Genomic DNA, 25,342 nt, shown 5'->3' with positions numbered 1-25,342 from the left:
CCATACAGACCGACTGAAAGCCCTATCCCTATACTCTCTTTCTATAGACTGCTGAGAGGTGATTTATGCCTGGCATACAAGCCATCCTTGGATTGCACCCTGATGCATCTTTTGCATATCCTCAAGAACAGCATCAGAACTACTAGATCCAAGGATTTAAACATTGCTTATGATTCAAATAGGACATGCTGGAGAGACAGCTATGTATCTCAGAGTATTGCCATTCTCCAGAATAGGCTTCCCATCAATATGAAGCAGAGCCTGCCCCTAACCCTATTCAAGTGTAACCTAGACCAGTGGATGAAAAATCAGAAATCTACCTCGGTCTGATACCTATGTCTTTGATGGACAGAGAAAGCAGTTAAATCATGCTATAACTAACATCCATCCCTTAAAACATCTTCTAAGGCAAAATAACCCGTGGGATACATTTGGGTTGCAAAAGTCCCACTGGTCATTAGCCTTGTATATACCTATGACACTATAAAACATAATAGAAGAAAAACATATATACAGTCAACAGTGTTAGTAAATATGCAGAGTTATGCACCTGAATTATTTGCAATGCAGTAAAAAGAAAAAATAGTATATGCAAAGATATTCATCAAACTGATTACTGCTGCAGTAGCCTTAGCTATACAGATTATATCCTGCAAAGTGCTCTAAAGTGCTTTTTAATGTTTCTGTGAAAAAAAGTGACTTTTAAAGGTTTTTAGTTTTTACTGGCATTTGCTACTTATTTTTCTTGGGAAAGAGACTCCATTTTTGGCTTGACCATGGAAATGGCTTGACCATGGAACAATCTGCCAGTCCCATGGTTGGTCCTTCTACCAGCCACAAAAAGAAAAAGTTAAGCAAACAGCCTTTGCCATCACAGCAGGCTAGCAATTTGCTTCAGCCTCAGGTGGGTGAACCTGCTGTCTTCATTAGTTGCACCTCAGATCACTCATCTTTTACCCAAGATCCCTCTGGTGTAGCACCTACAGTCACTATAGGCCAGGGGTTAGCCACATCCCCTGTGGCTGTTGGGGTCCCCTCACTGGGCAAGGGACAGCCACTCTTGTCAGTCCTGGGGGAGGGAGCAGGGAAGGCCTCTCTCTTTTGTCAGAATGGTGTGCCCTTCCCTGGGGAACCTGCTGCTCCCATTAATAACAATGTTGGTCCCATTTTTCCCTATTAAAAGGTAATAGAAAACTAAGCATGCATCTACTCCACAGCTGTTTCCCTTATGATATCTTGGACTATGTAAATATTGTAAATAGCTTTTGACTTTAAAGGTGTGAATTTTATGTGAATGATTATGTACGTCATATTCTATATGACACTTTTTCTCGCTATGAGTAACATTGCTCATGCTATGTATTGAATTTTTGTGCATTTGTACTTGTACTCTCAATATCTTGATTTTAAACTGTTTTTCTTAACTGTAATCTGCATTATGGAGTTTTTCTCCCCGGGCCTCCACTGAAAATGGGCTCTCAGAGCCCAGTGGACTTCATTGGTAATCAAACTAGAAATAAATAAATACTCCTCTAATTTCCTTAGACAAGACTATTTTACTAAGTATGTCTCAGGATTTAATTTAGGCTATTAATCCTTCTTTAAAAGTAGTTTCTGGTAAAAGAAAGAGGAATACCCCTCTACTTTAGAGAATCAATATTCTGAATCTGGACAGGAGGAAGATGGAACAGATACAGGGCTTTCTCCTCAGATTTCTGATTTAGACAGAGGAGAGGTCAGAGTATGACTTCCCTGTTGGGGGTTCTCTTTCTCTGAGATTATTTCTAAAATGTGCCAGAGTTTTTCAGTGGGAGAACACTGAGGTTTCTCAGTCCCTCCAAAAATACTATGAGCAGTTATAGAAGAATGTTCAGATCCTGCACCCATTTCTCTAATTCTGTCATCTTTGGAGGTTGTGTGCATTACTATCTGCAATTTTCCTGACAGTCAGCTGCCCCTAAAAAGGGAGACAGGATGTATAAAGCTCCTGAATGTTTTTTTAAGTTTTTATACACTCTTCCCAAACCTGATCTACCAGCTACAGCTTTAGTTAATCCCTCTGCTGCTAAACAGTTAGTTAATTCCAATCCTACTCTTTCTAGTAATGATGGGAAGATTATTGATAAATATGGGAAAAAATATATACTTCTGCAACTTTCATTTTCAGAATTTTTAATTGTCAGGCTCATGTTAAGGTTTGTTCTGACTGTGAAAGTATGAGGAATGTTTTGTCTGGAGATTCTTCTTGTGAGGAAAAATCTGCTTTAAATAATTAAATTGTTTCTATATTTCAAGTCACTACTCATTGTTTACAGTGTGATTATGACTCTGTTGATACTTCTGCAGGGGCTATGGCCACTGGTACTGTTTTGAGGAAGTTGAAATGGCTGCCTTTTCAGAACCTCACAGATGATGTTAAAGATTTTAAATTCTCCTTTAGATAGAGATTTACTTTCTGGCCTCTTTGCTGCACAGCTGATCTAAAAGTGTGATGAAAGGGGTAAGCTGATATAGGAAATATGTAAGATTTTTCTATCCTCCTTTTACAGGTTTTCCAATGGATTCTCTAACTCCTCATCCCATTACGGTAAGAAATAAAATGAACAATCTCAACAAAATACAGGTAAATAGATGTTTAAGAAGTAATGGCCAGGGGATACCCAGACATCTTCTGGAAACTCCCAAAAAAACAGCAACAGTCCAATATGTTAGAATGACCATCTCAGAGACTTTGATCCTCCCTCCACTCTGGAAGACCCTTTTTTTCCCAGAAGGTCTAAATCTCCACGTTTCTCTTTGGTAACAGTTTCAGACAAATGGGTTCTGAAGATGATTCATCAAGGTTACAGATGGCGGTGGGAGGAAATTTCTCCTTTTCATTGAGGTCATTCCTCATCCTCCAGGCCAGACTCTTTTGTTTCCATCTATCTTTCATCACATACTGTCCCAGGGAGTGACAGAACCAATCGTCCCTTCCCAGATGGGAGAGGGGTTTTATTCAAGGATGGTTTTAGTGCCAAAGAAAGACAATGCTCAGACCAGTTCTGGATCTTTATTTCCTAAACCTGTTTGTAATGGTGCCCAAATTCAAAATTATATCACTTCACATCATGTTACTTCATCCTTATTCAGGTTTTCTTGTAACATTAGACTGAAAAGATACTTATCATTACATTTCCATTCATCCAGACTTTAGGAGTTTCTTAATGTTTTGTGTGTCTGGATCACATACATGTATCAGTTCTCTGCCTTACCCTTTGGACTATCCTCTCTACCAAGTGTGCTCACAAAGTGTCTACCTCCAGTTATAGCTCATTGCAGGCTTTGAGGTTTCCACACTTTTCCACATTTAGGTGACTTGCTTATCTTTGCTAAGTCTTTTTCAAAGTGTCAGGAATCTCCTTCTTGGATGAAATGTCTCTTACACAAGCTGGGATTCCAAAAGAACATTCAAAAGTCTTCCTTGACTCCTCCTCACAGGATTGTGTTTCTGGGATGCTAACTAGACACCACAGATCAACGAGCTTTTCTTCAACAGGAAAAATAGATGTATATCTAGATCTACTTCAAGGGTTTTCCACCCAGACTTTGATTACTGCAAGGGAATAGCCTCAATACCCTTTGCAAGACTCCATTTGAGAAAGATACAGTGGTACCTGAAGTCTCTGTGGTTGCAGCATCTACACCCCTTGTCTTTCCAGATCCCAGTGCTGGAGTTTGTCAGAAGGCAAATCACTTGGAGTTCAAGATGGCTACCGTCCTGTGAACAGGGTAGGAACTCAGCTCTGCATAACATCAACATCTTTAACCAACATTTTGTGAAGAAAACAACTCAAAAAGGAAAAAAAAAAATTTTTTGATTGATTCTATCTCATCTCTTCTTTTTTTTTTTTTTTGGATTGCATCTTCTGTTTGTATAAAATAGAAGATGATTAGTTTATTTAGCTTCGGGCTGTTTCTCATACATGTGCTTCTGGTGTGCAGTTTGTCACTGTGCTACAAATTCTACCAGTAACAAATATTTCAGCTTTTAAATACTTGGATTACTTGGAGAAGGCAAATCACTTAGTGGAGACAACAGATTTATTTGTTTTATTGATTGACATTTGATTACCGGGAAAGTCCATCTGGGTGGAAGCCCATTTTCAGTGGAGGCCCAGGGAGAAAAGCTCCAAATTATTACAAAGCATTTTAAGGACAATGATTTTAAACTCTGCAAAAATAAAACAAAAAATATGCAGTTTAAATAATTATAACAAATTAGAAATAATATAAAAACATTGGATGAGACTAGATATGAGGTATATGACAATCATTTAATATTTACAGAAATTTTAGAGAGTTTGAAGAGAAATTAAAGGTAAGCTAGTATAATACAAATGGGAATTGCAATATGAAGTGAGGGAAAAAACAGGCATATGGTATATTTAGAGAGAAAGTCAAGGAAGAGAATTAGACAGCCGCAAAGAACTAAGTGAAGAAGGGAGAGTAAGGAGGTATAAGGAATGAAAAGGTACTTGTTCGCACTTAAGGATATAGTTTATTCTACTTTTGAACAAGAACAACGCCAGAGTTTTAGCTAGAAAGACTTTCAGAGTGGTTTTGAAAGATGAGAGGGAGAGTATAGACCTGATGCATACAGGTAAGGAGTTCCAGGCCTTAGCAGCCTTGTATGAGTACAGACCCTGCCTAGCTGATTTGCTAGGTTTGTAGACAGACAGGAGTTTTTGGTGACTGAATCGCAATGACCGACTGGGAACATAGTTATGTAGAATATTTTTTCAATGCTGGACAGGCCGATGGGTGCTGGATAATTTTATAGATGATAAGAAGCTGTTCGCTCAGCGCTTTCTGGAATTCATAAATTCCAATGCCCTGGATCAACTTATCCACACACCCACCAGGGGCAACAATATCCTAGACCTAGTCATTACCAACATGAGTGACCGGTGTTCCACACCTGAAGTCAACTCCTCTTTGGTCAGACCTGACCATAAGCTAATCACACTAGATATCCACATCTTGCCCCCACCCACCATTAAGGAAACCATGGTAAAAAATTTCTCTAAAGCCAACTTCATGCTTCTTAAGACAGAAGTAGTGAACTTCATGACACCCATGCAGATGGACAATACAGTTATGACTGCTGAATCCTACACAAATGCACTCTATAAGCACTTACACGAGTGCATGGATCATGCTATCACAAACAGAACCAAGACGCTATCCTCCAAAAAAAGGAAGCCAATCTGGTGGTCCCCTGCCATAAACAAACTCTACAACAGAAGGAAGAAATTGTTGCAAAAGAAAGTAAAATCCCATGAGTGGAGGAGCTACCTGGTCAGCCTCAGCAAGAAGCTGAGATTCCTTATAAGATCCTCCAAAGCTAGCTATGAAAACAAAACTGTCACTGATTCTAAGGACAACCACAAAGCATTCTATAGCAATGTCAAGAATCTCAATGGCAACACCCAGATCTGCTTTGAGTTACAGCACAATGGCACAAAAATTACAGAACCAACTGATATTGTCAACATCCTGGCAGATAGGTTCAGTGCTAACTTTACCCCCCTCTCACCCCCTAAAGGGCCCAGATCTATACATGAAGAATGCAGAGTCCCTGTAATCACAACTTCACAGGTAAAATCAGCACTCTCTAAAGCCAAAAACACAGCATCCATAGGACCGGACAACATCCCAGACTGCGTTTTACACGAACTTCAGAACGAACTGGTTCCCCACCTAAGCAGCATGTTCAATCATAGCCTCACATCAGGCTTTGTGTCCACTGAATGGTGCACAGCAACAGTTATCCCACTTCACAAAGGGGGAGCCACCACTGATCCTGGGAACTATCGCCCTATTAGCCTGACGAGCCTGGTCTACCAAGCCATGGAATGTATTATCATCATGGAATTCATAAACAAAGACATTGGTAACCTCCAAACTCTGGACCCCACCAAGTTCGGGTTTGTGAAAGGCAGATCTTGCCTCCTGAACCTGGTCAACTTTGAGGCAGTCACGAAAGCTGTAGATGAGGGTAAGGTGGTTCACACAGCCTATCTTGACCTTGCCAAGGTTTTCGACACCATCCCCCATTCTGGAATTATAGCTAAACTCACTAAACTAGGTATAAATCCTTATGTCACAAGATGGGTTGCCAACTGGCTCACTGACAGAACCCATGCTGTAAAAGTTGCAGACTCCAAATCTGACTTCAAACCAGTGACAAGTGGAGTACCACAGGGTTCAGTCCTGGGACCTCTCCTGTTTGGTATCTACTTCTCTGAAGTACAGGCTAACACAGAAGGCCTCTGGCTAACGAAGTTTGCAGATTACTGCAAACTAGGAGCTATAGTCGAGTCCCCAAATGATGTGGACATCCTACAGAAGGGCCTCACTGAGACAGATGCCTGGTGTCAGGGCCATGGCCTCAAGCTCAATGCCAAAAAGTGCATTGTTATCCCCTTTGGTAAAAACTCTGTACCCATGAAGCACCACATAGGCGGCAGTCTTCTTAGCACCAAATGTGTGATAAGAGACTTTGGGACCCGGGTGGACAGTAGTCTCTCCTTTGATAATCACATTTCCACAGAAGTCAGGAAATCCTTCTACATGGCACACCTCATCACAAAAGGGTTCTCATCCAGGAAAAAAGTGGTCATTGTTCCCCTCTACTCAGCACTCATTAGACCCATTATAGAGTACAACGCCCCTTTTGGAATGTACCTCACAAGACATCTGCAGCAGCTGGAAAGGCCACAGAAGTACCTCACAAAGAGAATTACTGGCCTCAAACAGATGCCCTACACTGAGTTTAAAAAAACTCCAGCTTTACTCTGTAGCATATCGCCTACTCCGAGGTGATCTCTGCCTAACATATAAAGCTATGTCAAACTCAGAGCTGTTGAACATGCTACACCTAAAGAAATCCCAATCCCTCCGAACTACACGCTCTAGGGGCCTAAACCTTGTCACCATAAAAAAACAGGACTTGCTGGAGGGATAGATTCCTGTCCCAGAGAATTCCCATACTCTGGAACAAGCTACCCATCTATGTCAAGCAAAGTTCCTCATTAACACTCTTCAAGAAAAATCTTGATGAGTGGATGGGAAAATAGGAAATACACCCCGGGGATCACTTCTGTGGCTCTGCTCGACAGGGGCACAGGAAATTAACTTTCTTGGGTTGGCGTAAGCCAGGGAACTTTGTTGGCTAGACTTACTTAGGCCCTTGGGCTGATAGCCTAGTACTACCTATATGTTAGTTGATGAGGTAGTTCTAACCAGCTTAGTCTTTTCAGAGCTATACAGTGGTGGGTTCTGAAAGGGGTATGTGCTGCAAATTTAGCAATTTCATTGTAGCATTGCTCAGGTTTTAATTTTTGTAAAGCCTGGAGGTCAGTAAGGATAGGAGCACCATAAAGAAGAGTGGGGAGGAGATAAGCAGTGGCAGGTGTAGTTTTATTTGCATTGGTGAGAAAGTTTTTGGCTCTGCAAAGCATCACAAGTATTTTATGAGTTTTTCTTATGCAATTTTGTATATGCAGGTCAAATGTAAGATTATCATCCACTATCACCCCTAATAATTTGTTATGAGTAGTGACTTCAATGGTTGTATTATCAAGTGAGGGGACTTTACATTTTGTTTGTTTTTTTTTTTTCATGAGAAAAGGATTTAGGAAGAAAAAGCAGTAGTTTGATCTTTTTCAGGTTGACCATGAGTTGGGAATTACAAAGCCATGTTTCATTGGCTGTTAAAGCTTCCCGAGTAATTTTATGGAGGTGTACCATGTTGTCAGATGTGCAAATGAGAGTGGAATCATCTAAGTATTGTATTAGGGTGGCCTGTTGTGTGGAAGTATAGAGGGTGTTGGTGAAAATGTTAAAGAGGAGGGGACCAAAGACAGAGCCTTGTGGTACACCAGTGGTGACTGAGAGATAAGGAGAGATTGTGGAGTGCCATTTTACTGACTGATACCTACTGGACTGGTAGCTTTTGAACCACAGAAGGGTGAGCTGAGAGAGACCTAGTGAGGGCATTTGAAGTATAAGTTTGCTGTGACAAACTGTGTTAAAGGCTTCAGAAAAGTCTTGAAATAAGGAAGAGACTACTTTGCCATTATCTCTAGCTTTATTGACAGTATCTATATAGGTTAGAAAGGCAGTGCTAGTGCTATGGGAAGGATGGAAGGAGTTCTTCCTGTAGGAGACAGTCTAGCAATTATTTTTAAATGATTTTTTCAAGTATGTTGGCAAGGGGAGATGAGATTGCTATAGGTCTAAAGTTATGTCTGTTGAATTTCCTCCTTTGTGCAGAGGGATAATGTGTGCTTTTTTCTAAACAGAAGGAGTGGGATTCCTGGATTGACCTATTTGTAAGGACTGAGACAGGATTTCCCTAAATCTATCCCTAAATCCAAGTTCCTTTCTCCCTCTCTGTTCTAAAGCAATCAGTCACCACAGATGCCTCAGACTTTGCTTGGCAAGGTGTGTGAGACACCAAGGACAGATGAAAGCACATAAATATAACAGAGGTGTTTGCCCCAGTCAATTCTTTGAATCATCATTGGTCCTCGGGACCTCTTCAAGTTGTTACAGACAATACCACAGTCATGTGGTACATCAACAAGCAAGGGGGAACCAGGTCATACACCCTCTGCAGACTAGCCATGTAGGCTTGGGATTTAGCATCACAGCACAACCTCACCCAACAGTCATCCTGCATTCCATCAGAGCAAAACCTCCAGACAAGCTGAGGAGGACACTGGCATTCTGTCATGGATTGAAACTAGATCAGGGAACGCCATTTGTGGGGAGTTCCCCAAGCAGATCTCTTTGCTTCCACTCTGAATAATCAGGTGGCAAACTTCTGCTTGAGAAATCCAAGCAGGATGGCCTGTAAGACAGATGTCTTTTCTTTTACTTGGACAGGAATGTTCCTGTATGCTTTTCTACCCTTTCCACTAATTTCCAAGATATTTCTGAAGATTCATAAGAAATTTCCCAAGATCATTGTGGTGATTCCATTCTGGCCCAGGCATCCATGGTTCTCTATTTTAGAATTGGACAAGGCAATTATCACAAGCTTTTTCACAGACTGGATCAACTCTCACAAGAACGGGGTGATATGCCCTAAAACCAATCAACTTCAAAATGATTACCTGGATGAGAGGGTCTTAATTCCCTTTAGGCACCTGTTTACTGAGGACATATAGCAGGTACTAATGGAGGCAAGAAAGCCTGCTACTAGAAAATCATACATTAGCAAATGGAGAAGGTTTTCTAGGTGGTGCCAACATCATAACCAGCACCCATTTGTGGCTAGTTATTCTCTGTTTTCACAATATTTTTGTGAATTACTATCATATGGCTTTCCTTACTCCTCTATATGGTTCATTAATCAGCCATTTCAGCATATCTGCCCATAGATCCTCCTCTTTTAATGCAACCTCATATCAAAATATTTTTTGAAAGGATTTTGCATAAGAGGCCACCAAGAAAACTGACAAGCCGTTCTTGGGATCTTATTTTTGTGTTAGAGAAGCTAACATTTGCTCCATTTCAACCAGCTAACCTGGCTGACTTGAGGTTCTTAATATGAAAAACAGTTTTACTGATTGCTCTTACCTTTGTAAAAAGGTATCTGAGTTGCAAGCTCTTATGGTAGTCAGCTTTATCTCATTTACCACAGGGACAGGGTTTCTTTGAGAACTACTCATTTTATGCCTAAAGTGGTATCTAAGTTCAGTTTAAGCCAAACTATCCATATCCCAATTTTCTTTCCTGAACCCAAAAATGAGAGAAAGGATACTCTATACCTTAGATGTCCACAGACAACTCAGGTATTATCCTGACAAAATTAAATCTTTCAGATCTTCAGATCAATCATTCATTTTTTGTGAAGGTAAGAATAACCTGTGTCAAAACAGACTGTTTCCAAATGGTTGTCTAAGGCTATTACTTTTTGTTATACTCACCACAAGACAGTTATAGGCAGGATCAAGGCACACTCTACCAGGGCTTGGCTTCATCTATGGCTTTTTGGAAAGGGTCGGATTCTAGAAGCTGTTGCGTGGTCCTCTGAACATACTTTTACAAAGCACTATAAGCTTGATTCTCTCTAGGTTTAGATCAGGCGTTACAAGGACCATTCTCCAGGAACTCCTGGGCTTGTCTCCTTACACCTCCCAAATACAGTCAGCCAGGGTAATCTACCCATATAGCTAAAGTTACCGTAGCAGTAATCAATATGGTGAACATAGTACAGTTGTGTAAGTAAACTTACCTTAACAGCGTATGTTCTACTGATTACTGCTACAGTATCTGCTCCCTCCTATCCATCCAAGTTGTTTTTTGGTGTGCTGCTTATGCCAGAGTTTGGTTACTTAGTTTTTGTTCATCATAGTATTGTCCTTTCAGGGCTCAGCCTCCTTCTCTCTGTTGACAGGAACTTTTAAAAAAATGAGGAAAACAAGTCTAAGATGACTTCCCTCCTTAATTTTAGCAGAAGCATATTGGTGTCAAGCAGAAATGGAACTCAGACCAGAAGTAGACAAAAAAAAAATCAGGCAGCAACTGAATGTGCCAAAAAGAAGGAATATAAGGCAAAGGATCAGATAAGAAGGCAAGAAATGTTGAAAAGGTATAAATATAGTTGTAAATACAGAAAACTCCTGGAACAACCTCATGTTGATCGAGATCTGATGCAGGAATGGTTAAGGAGAGGTGAATTTAAACTAAAAGACAAAAGGTCAATATTGGCGGCCTGGGATAGTGGACTAAGTACACGTTGGTTTACAAAGTCCATTGAATATGTGGGAGAAACAGATAAATGCAGGTTTTGTAAAACAGAATTGGAAACAGTCACATATCTTATTGCTGGGTGTGATACACTAATGGCAGAGGACTGTATACTGAAAGGCATAATAATGTGGCAAGACTGTTGCATTGGGGGATATGCAAACATAATATTCATGTACTGTAACTGCAAAGCATTGGGAACATTAGCTAAAAAACATTATACAGCATGAGGAAGTTTATATCACATGGGAGCATTCATTACCAACAGTTGAAAAACATGGATGTGAGAAAACCAGATATAGTAGTCCATGAAAAGAAGACAAAAGTAGCATTGAGCATTGAAATTGCTACACCCAGTGATTACAGTATCTTATACAGAGAGACACAAAGTCATAAAATACCAGGAACTGCAGGAAAAACAAGGGCAATTTGGAAGAAGGATACCCAGACAGTTCCATTAGTAGAAGGTGCAATGGGTCCCATAAAAAGAATTTGCAATGATTTTTAGATATGCTACCGATACATGTAACTCTGTATGAACTGCAGAAGGAAGCAGTTGTGGGAACATTGCGGGTGCTGTGGAGAGCACTTTTGGCTAACATCAAAGATTGAAACAATACTAATTTCATGAACTTTAATTATTCTTTGACTAGGGTATGGGGTCCATTTCTGTCATGGTATTAGAAATCCAAATGACTGGGGGAAATTAAACCGAGATAATGAAAGCAATGCGGAAGAAAGATACTCAGACAATTCCAAGCAATGAGTCCCATATAAAGAATTTACAGTCATATTTACATATGCTACTGATACACACACAACTCTGTATGCATTGCAAAAGGAATCAATTATGGGCACATTGCGGGGGCTGCAGAGAGCACTTTTGGTTAACACCAAAGATGGAAAAAGTACTAATTTCATGAAACCTGCGAATAAAATGAGCAAGGGACAAATAAGAACCATATAAGTACTTCTGAAGACAATATCGAACATAGCTTTCAAACTTCCGTGGCTTTTTCTCAGTTACCAGCACCTGTTCAGTTGCGGCCCCACAGATCGACCAGATTGACCAGCATGGGGAGGCTGAAGAGGAAACACTATAGAGTGACAGTCTCCCAGCAGAAAGACATGTCAATAAGTCTAGTGGTAAATATTTCAGACTACCTGCTATTGTCTGCGGAGTACTCGGTTTTAAACAAGGGTCTATCTTTCATACCTTTGACTTCAGCTGAAATAAGTGAAACCTTCTTAGATTTAAGACTGTTTGCCTGGAACATTTGTCTGAGGCTGATGTTTGGTGACAACCAGGTTTCTACGAAAACTGAATATTGTTTTAAGTCACAGAGTACTTTTAAACCTGTTTTCACACCTAATGTTGATTTATTTTTACAATTATGTGAGAAGGAGATGTGACTATTTGAGTGCACCACATCATAAATGTTTCTCTACTATGGATCATGATGAAAGACAAGCCTTGACAGCATTAAAGTACAATTCTACCATTTGTATTGGACCCACTTATAAAAGTGGAGGAGTGTTGGTGATGCATATGTCTTATTATAATCAGAATATGATGGAGGGTGGCCATGGTGGTGCAGTGGTTAGCATTGTTGCCTCACAGCAAGAGGTTCCCTGGTTCGATCCTTGGCTGGGGTGCCTTCTGTGCGGAGTCTGCATGTCCTCCCTGTGGTTGTGTGGGTTTCCTCCGGGTGTTCCGGTTTCCTCTCACATCCCAAAGACATGCTGTAGGTGGATTGGACACTCTAAAGTGGCCCTAGGTGTGAGTCCATGTGTGTGCCTTCTGTGGAAGGTTGGGTGCCGAACTGGCAACTCGACACATTAAAACTCCACTGCCGATCATGAGCGGACATGTGATCCACTGTGGCGACCCCTAACCGGGAAAAGCCGAAAGAAGAAGAAGAAGATAATCAGAGTATGATGGACATGGTGAATAATGACCTGATATAGCTTAAAATTAATAGAGAACAGGTTGAGCGAACTGTTTCTAAAGTTCATGATGTCATACATGATTTATTAATAGTTGTTCTAATTGAGAAGGGCCTTTATGTTTTTTTATATGTTAAGTTTCCAGTTTTACCTGTGATTAAGGGTCGACCGAAGATCCATAAGGATCCTTTGAAACCCCCTTTAAGACTTAGTGTTTCGGGGCAGGGTGGATCACTGAAACCTTGTCAATTTATATTGAAAGTCAGTTAAGACCTGTATTTAGTACTTTAGACACTGTTTTGAATGATACATCACAATTTCTACAAGACTTACGTGACTATGTTGATACTGGTGAATATGTGAAAGACTGTTTTATGGTAACAATGGATGTGAGGGATTTGTTCACATGCATCCCAAATGACTAAACTAATGTCTTTCGGCTTTTCCTGGTTAGGGGTCGCCACAGCAGAACTCTGGTCTGCTAATGATTGGGAGTGGATTTTTACGGTGCTGAAGTGCCAGCCCGACGCCCAACCTTCAAAGAAGGCACACCCATTCAAGCACACACCTACCTGCATGTCTGTAAATGTCACTCGACCGTGGGGAGGACATGCAGACTCTGCATCCCAAATGACTATGGTGAAGAAATGATGAGATGTAAGTTAACGGGCCATCCAGAGTATACAAATAATAGAGTGTTAGTTATTTGCATTTTACTAGAGTTAATCTTAGAGAATAATTTGTTCATTTATGGAGATGATGTCTATTCACAGTGCTGGGGAGTAGCCATGGGCACCCCCTGCACAACTACATATGCAGATTTAGTAATGCATGGTTGGGAAGAAGAATTTGTTCTGGAGGAAGGGTCTTATAGGAACAGAATAAAGTTTTATTGTCGCTTTGTAGATGACACCTTTACCTTGTGGGCAGGGAACGAAGAAAATTTTAAAGCATTTGTTTCCTTTTTGGAAACTACTACTACTTTTTTAAAATTTACAGCACATATATCTGATAGATAAATAGATTTCCTGGATGTTTGCCTTATAAAGGATAGTAATGGGAATATTAATACAGGGGTGTTCCATAAGGACTGTTGGAGAAACAGTTTGTTAGCTAATGGGAGTATGCACCCCAGGCACACATATCCTAATGTAGTTAGAAGTCAGTTTATGAGAGCCTCCAGGCTCTGCACTGACAATAATGACTTTCATACTACTCCGGGTAATTTATATAGACAATTTGAAGAACGTGGTTATGACAATAGAATACTGGAGAAAGAAAAACAGAGGTGTTAAATAAAAGAGGTGACATGGCAAAACCTTTTCTCTCATAAGGGGCACAAGGTAGGAAGCCTAGGACTGTTAAAGGTAGAGGTCTACAAACCTCTGGCTCCAGGTTAAGAGTCCCATTAAAATATACAAATGACATGGATCCTATATGTGAAATTATATGTAAAAATTGGACTGTTTTGGTAGTTAACAAAATAGCTGCCATTATCAGAGCCACACCTAGTTTTCTCTGTCATCTGAGCCTGTTGATATCAGAAGTAGTATGAAAATGGGAACGTATGCTTGTTCTAGCTGTAGGCCTTGTCATGTCATTTCTAAACAACACTTTACACATCCAAGATCTGACTTTATATTTAAACCTCAGTCTTATGCTGATTGTAGGTCTGAAACTCTTGTTTATTTGGCTGTCTGTGAGCTGCGTCCACGTTTCTATGTAGGAAAGACTAACAATATGTTAAAGGATAGAATCAGGAGACACCTATATGATACATAAGTGTTAAATTTGAATAATGCCTTGCCAAAACATGTGAAGGAGAACAGGGTGCATACATTCTCATTTAAGGTATTACAAGTTATTAAGTTGAATAATAGAGGTGGGGATTTAATCAGTGTGACGGAGATGGCTGAAACAAAATGGATATTGAGGATGCAGGCTGATAAGCACCCTGGTTTAAATGGAGGTTTGCCTTTAAAGTGTATATTGAAGGCTAGGCAATTGAGATTTTAATTGTTAATTGAATGATTATTGTGTATATTTATTGACATTGTGGTGATTTTAAATGAGAATCTGATGAAGCATTTGATATGCGAAAGAACTTATTCTTTATATGGTTTTAATCATTGCAAGTCTTATTCCTCTGCCATGGTAGCAGTTTTGTTTTATGTTTGATATTGAATTTCAAGAAACTTAATCATTCTTTGACTTGGGTACGAGGTCCATTTCTGTCATGGTATTAGAAACCCAAAAGATTTGAGGAAACTAAACCCGAGATATTGTTAGTTGTTTTGCTAGTAATAACGAAGATATGCAACATTTCCATACGTACATTAATATTTCCAAAACCAAGTAACTTACAAACTATTGTAAGGTAGTGGGCAAAACCTTAGATGATTCATAGGTAGGTACTAGGCTATCATCCCAAGGGCCTAAGTAAACTTAGCCAACAAGGTTCCCAGACTTATGCCACACAACAAAGTTATTTTCTTGTTCCCCTGTCGAGCAGAGCAACAGAATTGATCCCCGGGGTGTATTTCCTATTTCCCATCCACTCATCAAGATTTTTCTTGAAGAGTGCTAATGAGGAACTTTGCTTGACATAGATGGGTAGCTTGTTCCAGAGTATGGGAAGTCTCTGGGGCAGGAATCTATGCCTTCAGCATGTCCTTTTTATTGTGGTGACAAGTTTTAGCTCCCTAGAGCGTGTAGCTTGGAGGGATTGGGATTTCTTTAGGTGTAGCATGTCCAACAGCTCTGGGTTTGACATAGCTTTATATGTTAGGCAGAGATCAACTCGGAGTAGGCGATATGTTATGGAGTAAAGCTGGAGTTTTTTGAGACAGTCAATGTAGGGCATCTGTTTGAGGCTAGTAATCCTCTGTGAGGTACTTCTGTAGTCTTTCCAGCTGCTGCAGATGTCTTGTGGGGTACATTCCAAAAGAGGCATTGTACTCTATAATGGGTCTAATGACGGTTGAGTAGAGGGGAAAAATTACCTCTTTTTTCCTGGATAAGAACTCTTTTGTAATGAGGTGTGCCACGTAGAAGGATTTCCTGACTACTGTGGTGATGTCATTACCAAAGGAGAGACTACTGTCCACCTGGGTCCTAAGGTCTCTTATCACACACATTTGGCGTTAAGTAGACTGCAGCCTATGTGGTAGTTCATGGGTACACAGTTTTTATCAAAGGGGATGAGAATGCATTTTTTGGCATTGAGCTTGAGGCCATGGCTCTGACACCAGGCATCTGCCTCAGTGAGGCCCTTCTGTAGGATGTCCACATCATTTGGGGACTCTACTATGGCTCTTAGTTTGCAGTCATCTGCGAACTTCATTAGCCAGAGGCCTTCTGTGTTAGCCTGTACTTCAGAGAAGTAGATAATAAACAGGAGAGGTCCCAGGACTGAACCCTGTGGTACTCCACTTGTCACTGGTCTGAAGTCGGATTTGGAGTCTGCTACTTTCACAGTATGGGTTCTGTCAGTGAGCCAGTTGACAACTCATCTTGTGACATACGAATTTATGCCTAGTTTAGTGAGCTTAGCTATAATTCCAGAATGGGGGATGGTGTCGAAAGCCTTGGTGAGGTCAAGATAGGCTGTGTGAACCACCTTACCCTCGTCTACAGCTTTGGTGACTGCCTCAAAGTCGATCAGGTTCAGGAGGCATGATCTGCCTTCAACACACCTGAACTGGGTGGGGTCCAGAGCTTGGAGGTTACTGATGTCTTTGTTTATGAGTTCCATGATGATACGTTCCATGGCCTTACAGACCAGGCTCGTCAGGCTAATAGGGCGATAGTTCCCAGGAAAAGTGGTGGCTCCCCCTTTGTGGAGTGGGATAACTGTTGCTGTGTGCCATTCAGTGGGCACAAAGCCTGACGTGAGGCAATGATTGAACATGGTGCTTAGGTGGGGAGCTAGTTCATTCTGAAGTTCGTGTAAAACGCAGACTGGGATGTTGTCTGGTCCCAAGGAGGCTGTGTTTTTGGCTTTAGAGTATAGCTTTTACCTGCTTAGTTGTGATTACAGGAACTCTGCATTCTTCCTCCTGTATAGATATGGGCCCTTTAGGGGGTGAGAGGGGGGTAAAGTTAGCACTGAACCTATCTGCCAGGATGTTGACAATATCAGTTGGTTCTATAATTTTCATGCCGTTGTGCTGTAACTCAGAGTAGATCTGGGTGTTGCCATTGAGATTCTTGACATAGCTATAGAATGCTTTGTGATTGACCCTAGAATTAGTGGTGATTTTGTTTTCATAGCTAGCTTTGGAGGATTTTATAAGGGATCTCAGCTTCTTACTGAGGCTTACCAGGGAGCTCCTCCACTCATGGGATTTTACTCTCTTTTGCAACACTTTCTTCCTTCTGTTGTAGAGTTTGTTTATGGCAGGGGACCATCAGATTAGCTTCCTTTTTTTTGGAGGACAGCTTCTTGGTTCTGTTTGGGAAAGCACGATCCATGCACTCATGTAAGTGCTTATAGAGTGCATTTGTGTAGGATTCAGCACTCATAACTGTATTGTACATCTGCATGGGTGTCATGAAGTTCGCCACTTCTGTCTTAAGAAGCATGAAGTTGGCTTTGGAGAAATGTTTTACCGTGGTTTCCTTAATGGTGGGTGGGGGCAGGATGCTGATATCTAGGGTGATTAGCTTATGGTCGGATCTGACCAACTAGGAGTTGAACTCAGGTGTGGAACACTGGTCACTCATGTTGGTAACGAGTAGGTCAAGGATATTGTTGCTTCTGGTGGGGGTGTGGATAAGTTGATTCAGGGCATTGGAATTTATGAATTCCAGAAAGCGTTGAGCGAAGGAGTTGGTACATGAATAGTTTTCCCAGTTAATGGTGGGGTAGTTGAAATCGCCCATTATTAGGGTGTTAGGTTGAACCCTAATATTTTCCAGTATACCAAGAAAAGATGAGTGGGAATCCTGTGGCATGGTGGGGGATCTGTAGCAAGCTACAATTTGGATTGCAGTTTTGCCCAGAGTTAGTTGCACTTGGATAACCTCGGATGCATTATGCTGATAAACTAGCCTGGAGGTGTGGATATCCTTAATGAATATGGACACACCTCCGCCTTTGGTATTCCGGTCCAGGTTAGATGGCCGAAAAGTGTGGTATGAGTTATAGCCTGGTAATGCAGGGGTGCTCTCTGGAGCCTTGAACCAAGTCTCAGTCACTGCACAGATATCGATGTTCTCCATTTTAAGGAGTGCCTCGAAGGAGTGCATTTTGAGATTTAGACTTCTAGCATTGAGTAGCATTACCCTCAGTTTTTGCTTGCCTGTTCCTGTTACGGTGGTGAATTTGTCATTTGATCCTTGCCTAAAAAAGGCACTATGGGGCGGCAAGAGCCTTAGCCAGTATCCGGAATCCCAGGGATGACAGGTGCAGGCCATCTCTGGCAAAGCATCGTGGTCTGTCGACCATGTCATCCCAGGCAGACAGATACTGGATCCCCTTAGAATGACACCAGAAGCTTAGCCAATTGCTGAAGTCAATCATTTTGTCCTTGTACTGCGATATCATTCTGGGCGATGGCAGGATACTACTCAGGGCTAGGGTCATACCTGCCTCTGCTACAAGATCAGAGAGCTCTTCCATGTCTCTTTTCATGTAGTCCAGGGAGGTACGTCTCAGGTCATTCATACTAACATGGACAATGACAGAGTCGTATTTGTACTTGTTGTGGAGTGACCTGAGTGAGTGGGATTATGTGGCGGACCCTGGCACCCGACAGGCAGCTGACAGTAATCTTTTCCTTGTTTAGCCTGGTGAGTGGGACATCAGTGTGCCTGACTATAGAGTCACCTATGACTAGTGTGTTGGGTACGTTGTTTTGCCTTATGGGCTGTGATTGAGTGGCACATGGAGTCTGTGGGCTGTGTGTCATTTTGTTTGTGTTGGGGGGTGGAGGTTGCTTGCATTTCTGCTTTGGAGGTCTCTGTTGCTTGAGCAGATTATTATTGAGAGCCTCCGTGAATGTTTTTGTGCTTCTATGTGTGGATTTTGGTGGTGTAGGTTTAGTGGGACTATGTGATGAGTGTGGTGTGGTGCGCAAGTATTTACCTTCTCCTCTTGACAGTCAAGTTCAGTTTTGGTTGGAGACAGCTTATCTCCAGTTTGGCTAGATAAGTGCATCTCTCACAGGTTGTAGTGTTTGGTGGTAGGAAGAGAGGGTTGTCTGTGTACATGAGGCAATTGAAGTTGGGGCAATACAAGCTTATTAAATATCCATTCAAAGACTGATGCCTAGTCTATGGGACTAAATTGCTAAGTGGCTTCTAAGATAGACAGTTACAGACATTAAAAAAGCCACAGTCATTAAGAGTATAAAAAATGCAATTTACATAAGAAGTTCAACCCAATGATGTGAGTAATGCTATCATGATTGTCTGACAGTTTAGCCCAGATCATCATCAATACAATGATACTGTAACTACGGGCAGCAAAGCTACTGACTAGTTAAGGTTTCTGCCTCGAAGCTGAAGTAAGACACTCAGTCCTAAGAAAAACATGTTAGCTTGGATGACTACACTAACTGCATTTATCCTAGCCCTTCTTGCAGAAATTTGCACATGAACGTTTACTTACTTATTTGAAAATTTCTTAAATTAAAACAACCTTAAGCACAATTAGATATTTTTTAGTAGAAAAGCAAGCCAATTAGAAAGTATGAGAATATGAGACATGACAACAGATCAGTATTTTAAGAATTACAATGCATATACCTGAAAGGATAAAGTGAGCAGCTCTGAACTCATGCCTACAATCTTCAATATTCATAGCAGGTTAAAAGAGAGACTACACAGAGAGTTAGAGCCCAAATTTACAAACAGTAAAGGATCCATTTGTGGAGTGAATAGTGAAGCTTTCTCTGGGGAAAACATAAAATTATGCTTTGTAGCATTGTGAACCTGGAAATGAAACATGATGAGCTGTCTCTCTGTATATAAGCTGCATGGAACCGGAGCCAACGGACTTGAAATTCTGAAATCGCTGGTGCTCAGCTAGTTGGATTATCTCCTACAAGGGTTTTCAATATCTAGTGCTCTAGAAGTGAAAGGCACTCAGAGGGAGGGTAGTTATGTATCATAAATATGAAATGTTAGAGGCAGAGGATTCTTTTGGGGATACCACCACCTTTGAATACACCAAGGGTGCAAGAACAAACTGTAGATGCATTCTCATTTATTGAAGTGTGACGGAATTTCTATATCAGTTTGCTAATTTCCTCACTGACAGAGTAATACCTTACCCAGACTGGTTGGTTCTGGGTGATTGTAAAGCCTGAAATGATCAAGGGTCACAGGCTCCTACAAAGGAATCTATTTTGATCATATAGAGGTTCACTTTAGTTCAGGTTATTACTTTTGCAGCACATGTTAAAGGTCATTTGTTGGACTTGATATTTCATATAAGCATGCGTATCTCAGATGTGGTGGTGGTGAAGTCAGTCTTCTCATCCACTTCATCTTGGACTTTTATTGTATTAGACTTCACATAGTAACTATCTGAGTACAGAAATCTGAGCAGTTACTAGCAAGGCTGATATGCCTCCATGTGACAGCTTCTCCTGGAAACCAGTGTGCATGATCTGCCTTACAATCAGGATTTTGCCACTGCACTTGATGAATTTTCCCCAGTTTGTGAAGCTCCAACAGCTGCACTTCTCAATGTGCTTGACATGTTAGTCTATCCTCTTATCAACCTGGGGCTTTTTCAATCTTAAACTATAAGGTTGTGGTTTGGTTCTTTGGAAACCTGTTCAAGTCAGAATGCACATGGAGGGGGCAATGAAGTAATTTTCATAAAAATTATTATTCAGAAGTTCACTAGCCTGATTATAGTTTTACACCCAATGGTTTGTGGTCTGAATTCTGCTCCCACTGGGCATGTTTTAAATTGTTTTCAGGTGCTATGTCCATATCTTCAGGACTGTATGATCTTTATTGGAAAATTTGATTATTCCTTCTACATTAAAAGTAAGCCTTGGTTTTTCTGGTTCTTAAGGGATTATCTTTGGATTGTGGCTTCCTGAATAACTACCAAAGTACCTCTATCTTTCCTTTTAAAGGAAAAGTTACTGAGAAACTAGTAGGCATTCAGCCCAAATCCGGACCATGACCTTTTAAACCTTTACAAGTTCAGAACACTCCACAGTAACAAAACTGCCCACTTATGGTTAATGAAGATGTTACTACAAGAGATCAGCATCTCTCTTCACTTTTGGTCATCCTTCCCATGGCATTTCACACAGCAAATCTTGGGATCTTCTAAGAAAACTGTTCATCCACTTTGGCATTATGTCCACCATCCTCAATTAATCTCCTACATGTTAAGACCCATTCAAGAGGGTAACTTGGGGCATTAATTCTACCTCAATGTATCTTAACTAACGGGTGATGCCGGGCTTCATTTTTGGCCATTGACTACATTTTATTAACATGGACAAAAGTTTACTTATGTGATTGGTGCATTTTTATTGAATTTGAAACATACCATTAACTTAGCACACTATTTCTTGTTTTCTGATCAGTTATCCATGGTAGAATTCACAACAAATGTTATTAAATGATTCCAGACTGTTTATGAGCTAGGCCAATCTCAGTCAAATATAACTCTTCCATCTGTAAAGATACCATCATAACATCTGGATCATTCAAGATTCCATCTTTATTCCTACCATTTTGTTTTCTCAATCTAAAATAAAAACCTCTTCTTATATGATATCAGTACTCTAAAACCTAACCTACAAGATGATGACTTACTTTTACTCAAGCAGGCGACCAGCATTTATGACCAAAGAAGATCTTTAAATCTTTGCAAAAGCAATTCATTGACTTCATTCTCTGTTTTAACAAATACAAACAGACTGCTGGCTTGGAGAAAACAAAAACCATGATCATTGATACCTCTCTGGCACTTGATAGTATAATCCCATTACTATACCAAGGTCCACTGGATCACATCATATCTTCCAGAGATTCTTATAAATATCTTGAAACATTACTTAATCTCACTCTCATATTTCTCAGACACATGGCGCTTACAATCAAGATACTTTCCCTGCTTAATTACACATACAGATTTCTTAGATGCTTTACTCTTGACTCATGTAGATCAATTGTCAAAAGACATACAGAGACCAAAACTGGAATATGCAATTTATCTTTTCTCTAGATAATTTATGCAACACTAACATAATTTAAACAGCCCTAGATAAAATCTGGCATTTTATTCACCTTTCTTATAGACTTATACGCCATTGCCTAATTTTGGTTTCCACTAATACTCTCCCAATAAAAAAATGTGCAATATTCATCTTGTTTAACACTATATATAAATTAGTAATTTCTGACATCTACAAGCCTCTTCTTTACAAACTAGCTATAACTCAACATACTACTTTTCAGATCTCATTTCTCTGTATCCATTAGTCTGGAAACACCTCAGTTCATCTTAATTACAATTAAAAGATATGAAGCCCCCAAAACAGGGCCACATTTTAAATACTGTTTTGATAAACTTAGTACGTTGCTAGAATAAAATGTATTGTGTGTTACCATGCATTTTTCTGAATGATGAGAAGTATAAAACTCAAATGCCTGTTGATATTTATTGAATTCAGTCCTCACTGATTCGCCACAAAAATCCAGAAAATCACAAATTTTACGAGGAACAGATCAAAAATACGAGGCTAAAAATCTGGACACTTGAATCCACAAAAATCACAAAAATTTATGAGGAACAGATCAAAAATATGAGGCAAAAAAAAAATGTGGAACGTTGAAATCTACCGCTGCCTGGGTCCCCCTTTCCCCGATATAGAGGGGTCTGCAGTACTAGGACAGAACAAAGGGGTGGGTGGAGGAGGGACGAGCTAACTCCACGGGACTCTTTTGTCTAACTGGAAGCACGGCAGACGGTGACGTCACGACCATGCTTGGGCATATATAAGTCCAAGGCAGCGGCACTGCCCATTGTTCGTGCGGCTGTTTTAGAGGAGAAGGTCTACTCGTCTGAGTAATAAGGTATGCTTGCGTGATGTCAGCTTTTGTTGAGCGAATTGTGATTTAAATGTATCATAGTTTACGTTTTCTGTCGATTGGTTTAATAATTTGGTGTTAAGTGTACAGATAGCGAGTGCTTGTATCGGGTTGAGTTTAGCAGTACTGCTTTATGGAAACGTGGGTGATTATAAAGGCTTGGTCCTTGTTTCTGGGAATATATTTAATGCTGAATTTCCTTTTATATAAGTTTAAAAATTATTTTCTCGTTTAGTGTTCTCTTTATATTGCAGATATCGCTGTTATAGTCAAAATGGCAGATAAACCAGACATGCAAGCAATCCACTCATTTGATAAATCACAGCTGAAGAAAACGACCACTCAGGAAAAGAACCAGTTGCCGACTCAAGCGGGTGCGTACAGGTTTTTCTGTGGTATCTCGATTTTTTTTCTTCTGAGTAAGCGTGTAGGCTTGTCTCAATCGATTTGTATTAATTGCCAGCTGAAGTATTTTCTATGTGTAGGAGAACGTTGGTTACTTTGAGTCTTGGTATGCTGCTGTCATTAGTTTTGATTAGGTGACTCCTTTAAGGAATTGCTTTCATTAACTGTATGTAGGTAAACGAACGATATAAATCGTTGTATTAGTGGAGCGAAATCTGACACAGGGTGTGGTTGTGGCTTACTACTACTTGGCTATTCGAGTTGAATAAGAAATATGGCTAGAAACCGTTTCTAGTGTTTTACATTAGACACTTGGGTTGTAACTACACGCTTTAATTTGTGGAATTGCTTTCTCTTCCCATTCCCAGAACTGGAATTAATTAGTCTGACGCTGTTGAAAACCAGCGCGATAAATCAAATGAGTTGACTGCTGCCCCGTAGTGCTTTGTTCTCCTTACACTTATTTTATTTTTTTTTTTTTCTCGGACTCCTTCGCTCCCCCCCCCCCCCATGCTTGCCAACTGTCAAGCCTCTCCCTAATCCGATCATGCTTCCCAGTCTCTTCGTCCAGGAAACTTGGACAGAGCTAAAAACAGACCTTAAACTTAGTTTTAAGGATAATTTTGCACTTTCTTTAATTTTCTGAAAGACTGACTCCAACTCTAATGTAACTGATTTGCCAAACTACCCCAAATGAGTAGACCAAAAAATAAATCTGGATATTTGCTAAATGCTGTACTGTTGAGGTATGAATTGGAAGCCTAGGTCACTTATGATGCGGGCAAGAGCTGGCTGAGTGAGTTAGCCTCAGCAGTTCGTTTGTATGCGAGTGCACTAGTATGGTACGCCTTGTGTGTGTGGGTTAAGCAAATGGGGGAGAGGAAAGCATATGTTGCATTAAAGTAAACTAAAAATGGTAACGCGGAAGGTTGGACTACCTCCCTAAACTGTCCACTTTTCCTCTAGGTGGTGAATATCGCTAAACTAAAGGAAATTAGTTCATTGTCATGTCTCCCTCACTTGAGGGCAGTGTCTGCCTCGGCAGTTGGTCTGCTTTGAGTATTACGGCAGTTTGTGCAGACTTCTAGGGAGCCACTTGATGTAAATGTCTCTTGTCTGGCTTTATTCTACTAAGCTTGACATAATCTGCCACAAGGCATTGAAGCAGTTGGGTGTGCGGTAGTGGTGTAGCTTTGTGTGCAAGCTGTTTGCATTTGACTCTTAATGCAGCTGAATATTAGAACGGATTAAAAATTGCCTTGGTGCATGTGTTTATGAAATGACATTTGATATCATAGGATACTGTCTTAGTATATGCTTTCTCTCCCCATCTAGATATTGAAGCGGAGAAAAAGAATGCCGATGGGTCGTAACAAAGCCTGAATGTAGAATTTTTACTTGGTTCTATCTTTGAACTAGTTTATTCTTGGTCTCATGACCATGTAAGCTGGAGAACTGAAGGACTTTCTCTAAATGACACCAGAGACTTGGTTGGAATGAGTTCTGTGGCTGAACACTATTGGATGAGAACCTGTATTGTGTAATTAAATAAAATTGTGCAATATGTGAAAGTGCTCCTTGAGTTTACCTTCAGAGTAATGGTAACTTGTGAGTGCCAGTCAAGAGCTGTTAATACAAGTGTGTATAATACACAAGGTACACTAGTCTTGGTTTTTATAGGCCTTCATGTGAAGATGGTAATTCCAGGCAGGTTGGATCTTTAACAGAATGGCAATTTACTGTGTAAATTTGGGATAATCTGGTAGCCTGCATTAAAATGCAGTGGTGCAGACCTCTGCAGTAGCCTGGAGAAGTGATCTCTAGACAACCTGTCTACTAAGCTTGCCAGTTTCTAACTTGTGTTCTGGTTTCTCTTGTCATAAGATGCAGTGCAGAGTTAAATTATTGCAGCTAGCTTGTAGCAAAGTAGGTGTCCTAACTGGACTAAATCATGGCTGTTACTTTATGGCAGTCCCTTAATTTTTAGTACCTGCATTTGCCCAACTCCATGCCATTTGTGGAGGAAGGTTCAGTCTGTGCTTTTCCCATTTTATGCTGAATCAGTTTGGGTTATCGGGCTATTTTCATTGTAAGCAAAGTGTGACTGAGCAAGTGTTAC

The 25,342-nt window shown here is 40.5% G+C and overlaps 1 protein-coding gene across 2 annotated transcripts; it reads left to right on the top strand.

The window, feature by feature from the left end:
- Window positions 1–22,678: 22,678 nt before the first annotated feature.
- LOC122791281 (thymosin beta-10-like) lies at window positions 22,679–24,797 on the top strand. Of its 2 annotated transcripts, none has more exons than XM_044058957.1 (3): window positions 22,679–22,803; window positions 23,073–23,192; window positions 24,559–24,797. In XM_044058957.1, the coding sequence occupies exons 2-3, from the start codon at window positions 23,093–23,095 to the stop codon at window positions 24,594–24,596; spliced, it is 138 nt and encodes a 45-aa protein (XP_043914892.1). In that variant the 5' UTR covers window positions 22,679–22,803; window positions 23,073–23,092; the 3' UTR covers window positions 24,597–24,797. The 2 variants fall into 2 exon arrangements, with proteins under 2 accessions (XP_043914892.1, XP_043914893.1); XM_044058958.1 differs by having other exon boundaries at window positions 22,743–22,803; window positions 23,054–23,192.
- The last annotated feature ends 545 nt before the right edge of the window (window positions 24,798–25,342 follow it).

The sequence above is a fragment of the Protopterus annectens genome, chromosome 17.part0 (genome assembly GCF_019279795.1).
Source record: "Protopterus annectens isolate FY-2018-M chromosome 17.part0, PAN1.0, whole genome shotgun sequence".
In the NCBI taxonomy this organism is placed as follows: Eukaryota; Metazoa; Chordata; order Ceratodontiformes; family Protopteridae; genus Protopterus; species Protopterus annectens.
The sequence above is the reverse complement of the archived record's forward strand: the minus strand, read 5'-3'. Positions and strand labels throughout refer to the sequence as shown.

Coding starts and splice junctions, on each gene's coding strand:
- LOC122791281 (XM_044058957.1), top strand. CDS start 23,093: ATGGCAGATAAACCAGACATGCAAGCAATCCACTCATTTGATAAATCA. Junction 23,193..24,558: donor CCAGTTGCCGACTCAAGCGG/GTGCGTACAGGT, acceptor CTCCCCATCTAG/ATATTGAAGCGGAGAAAAAG.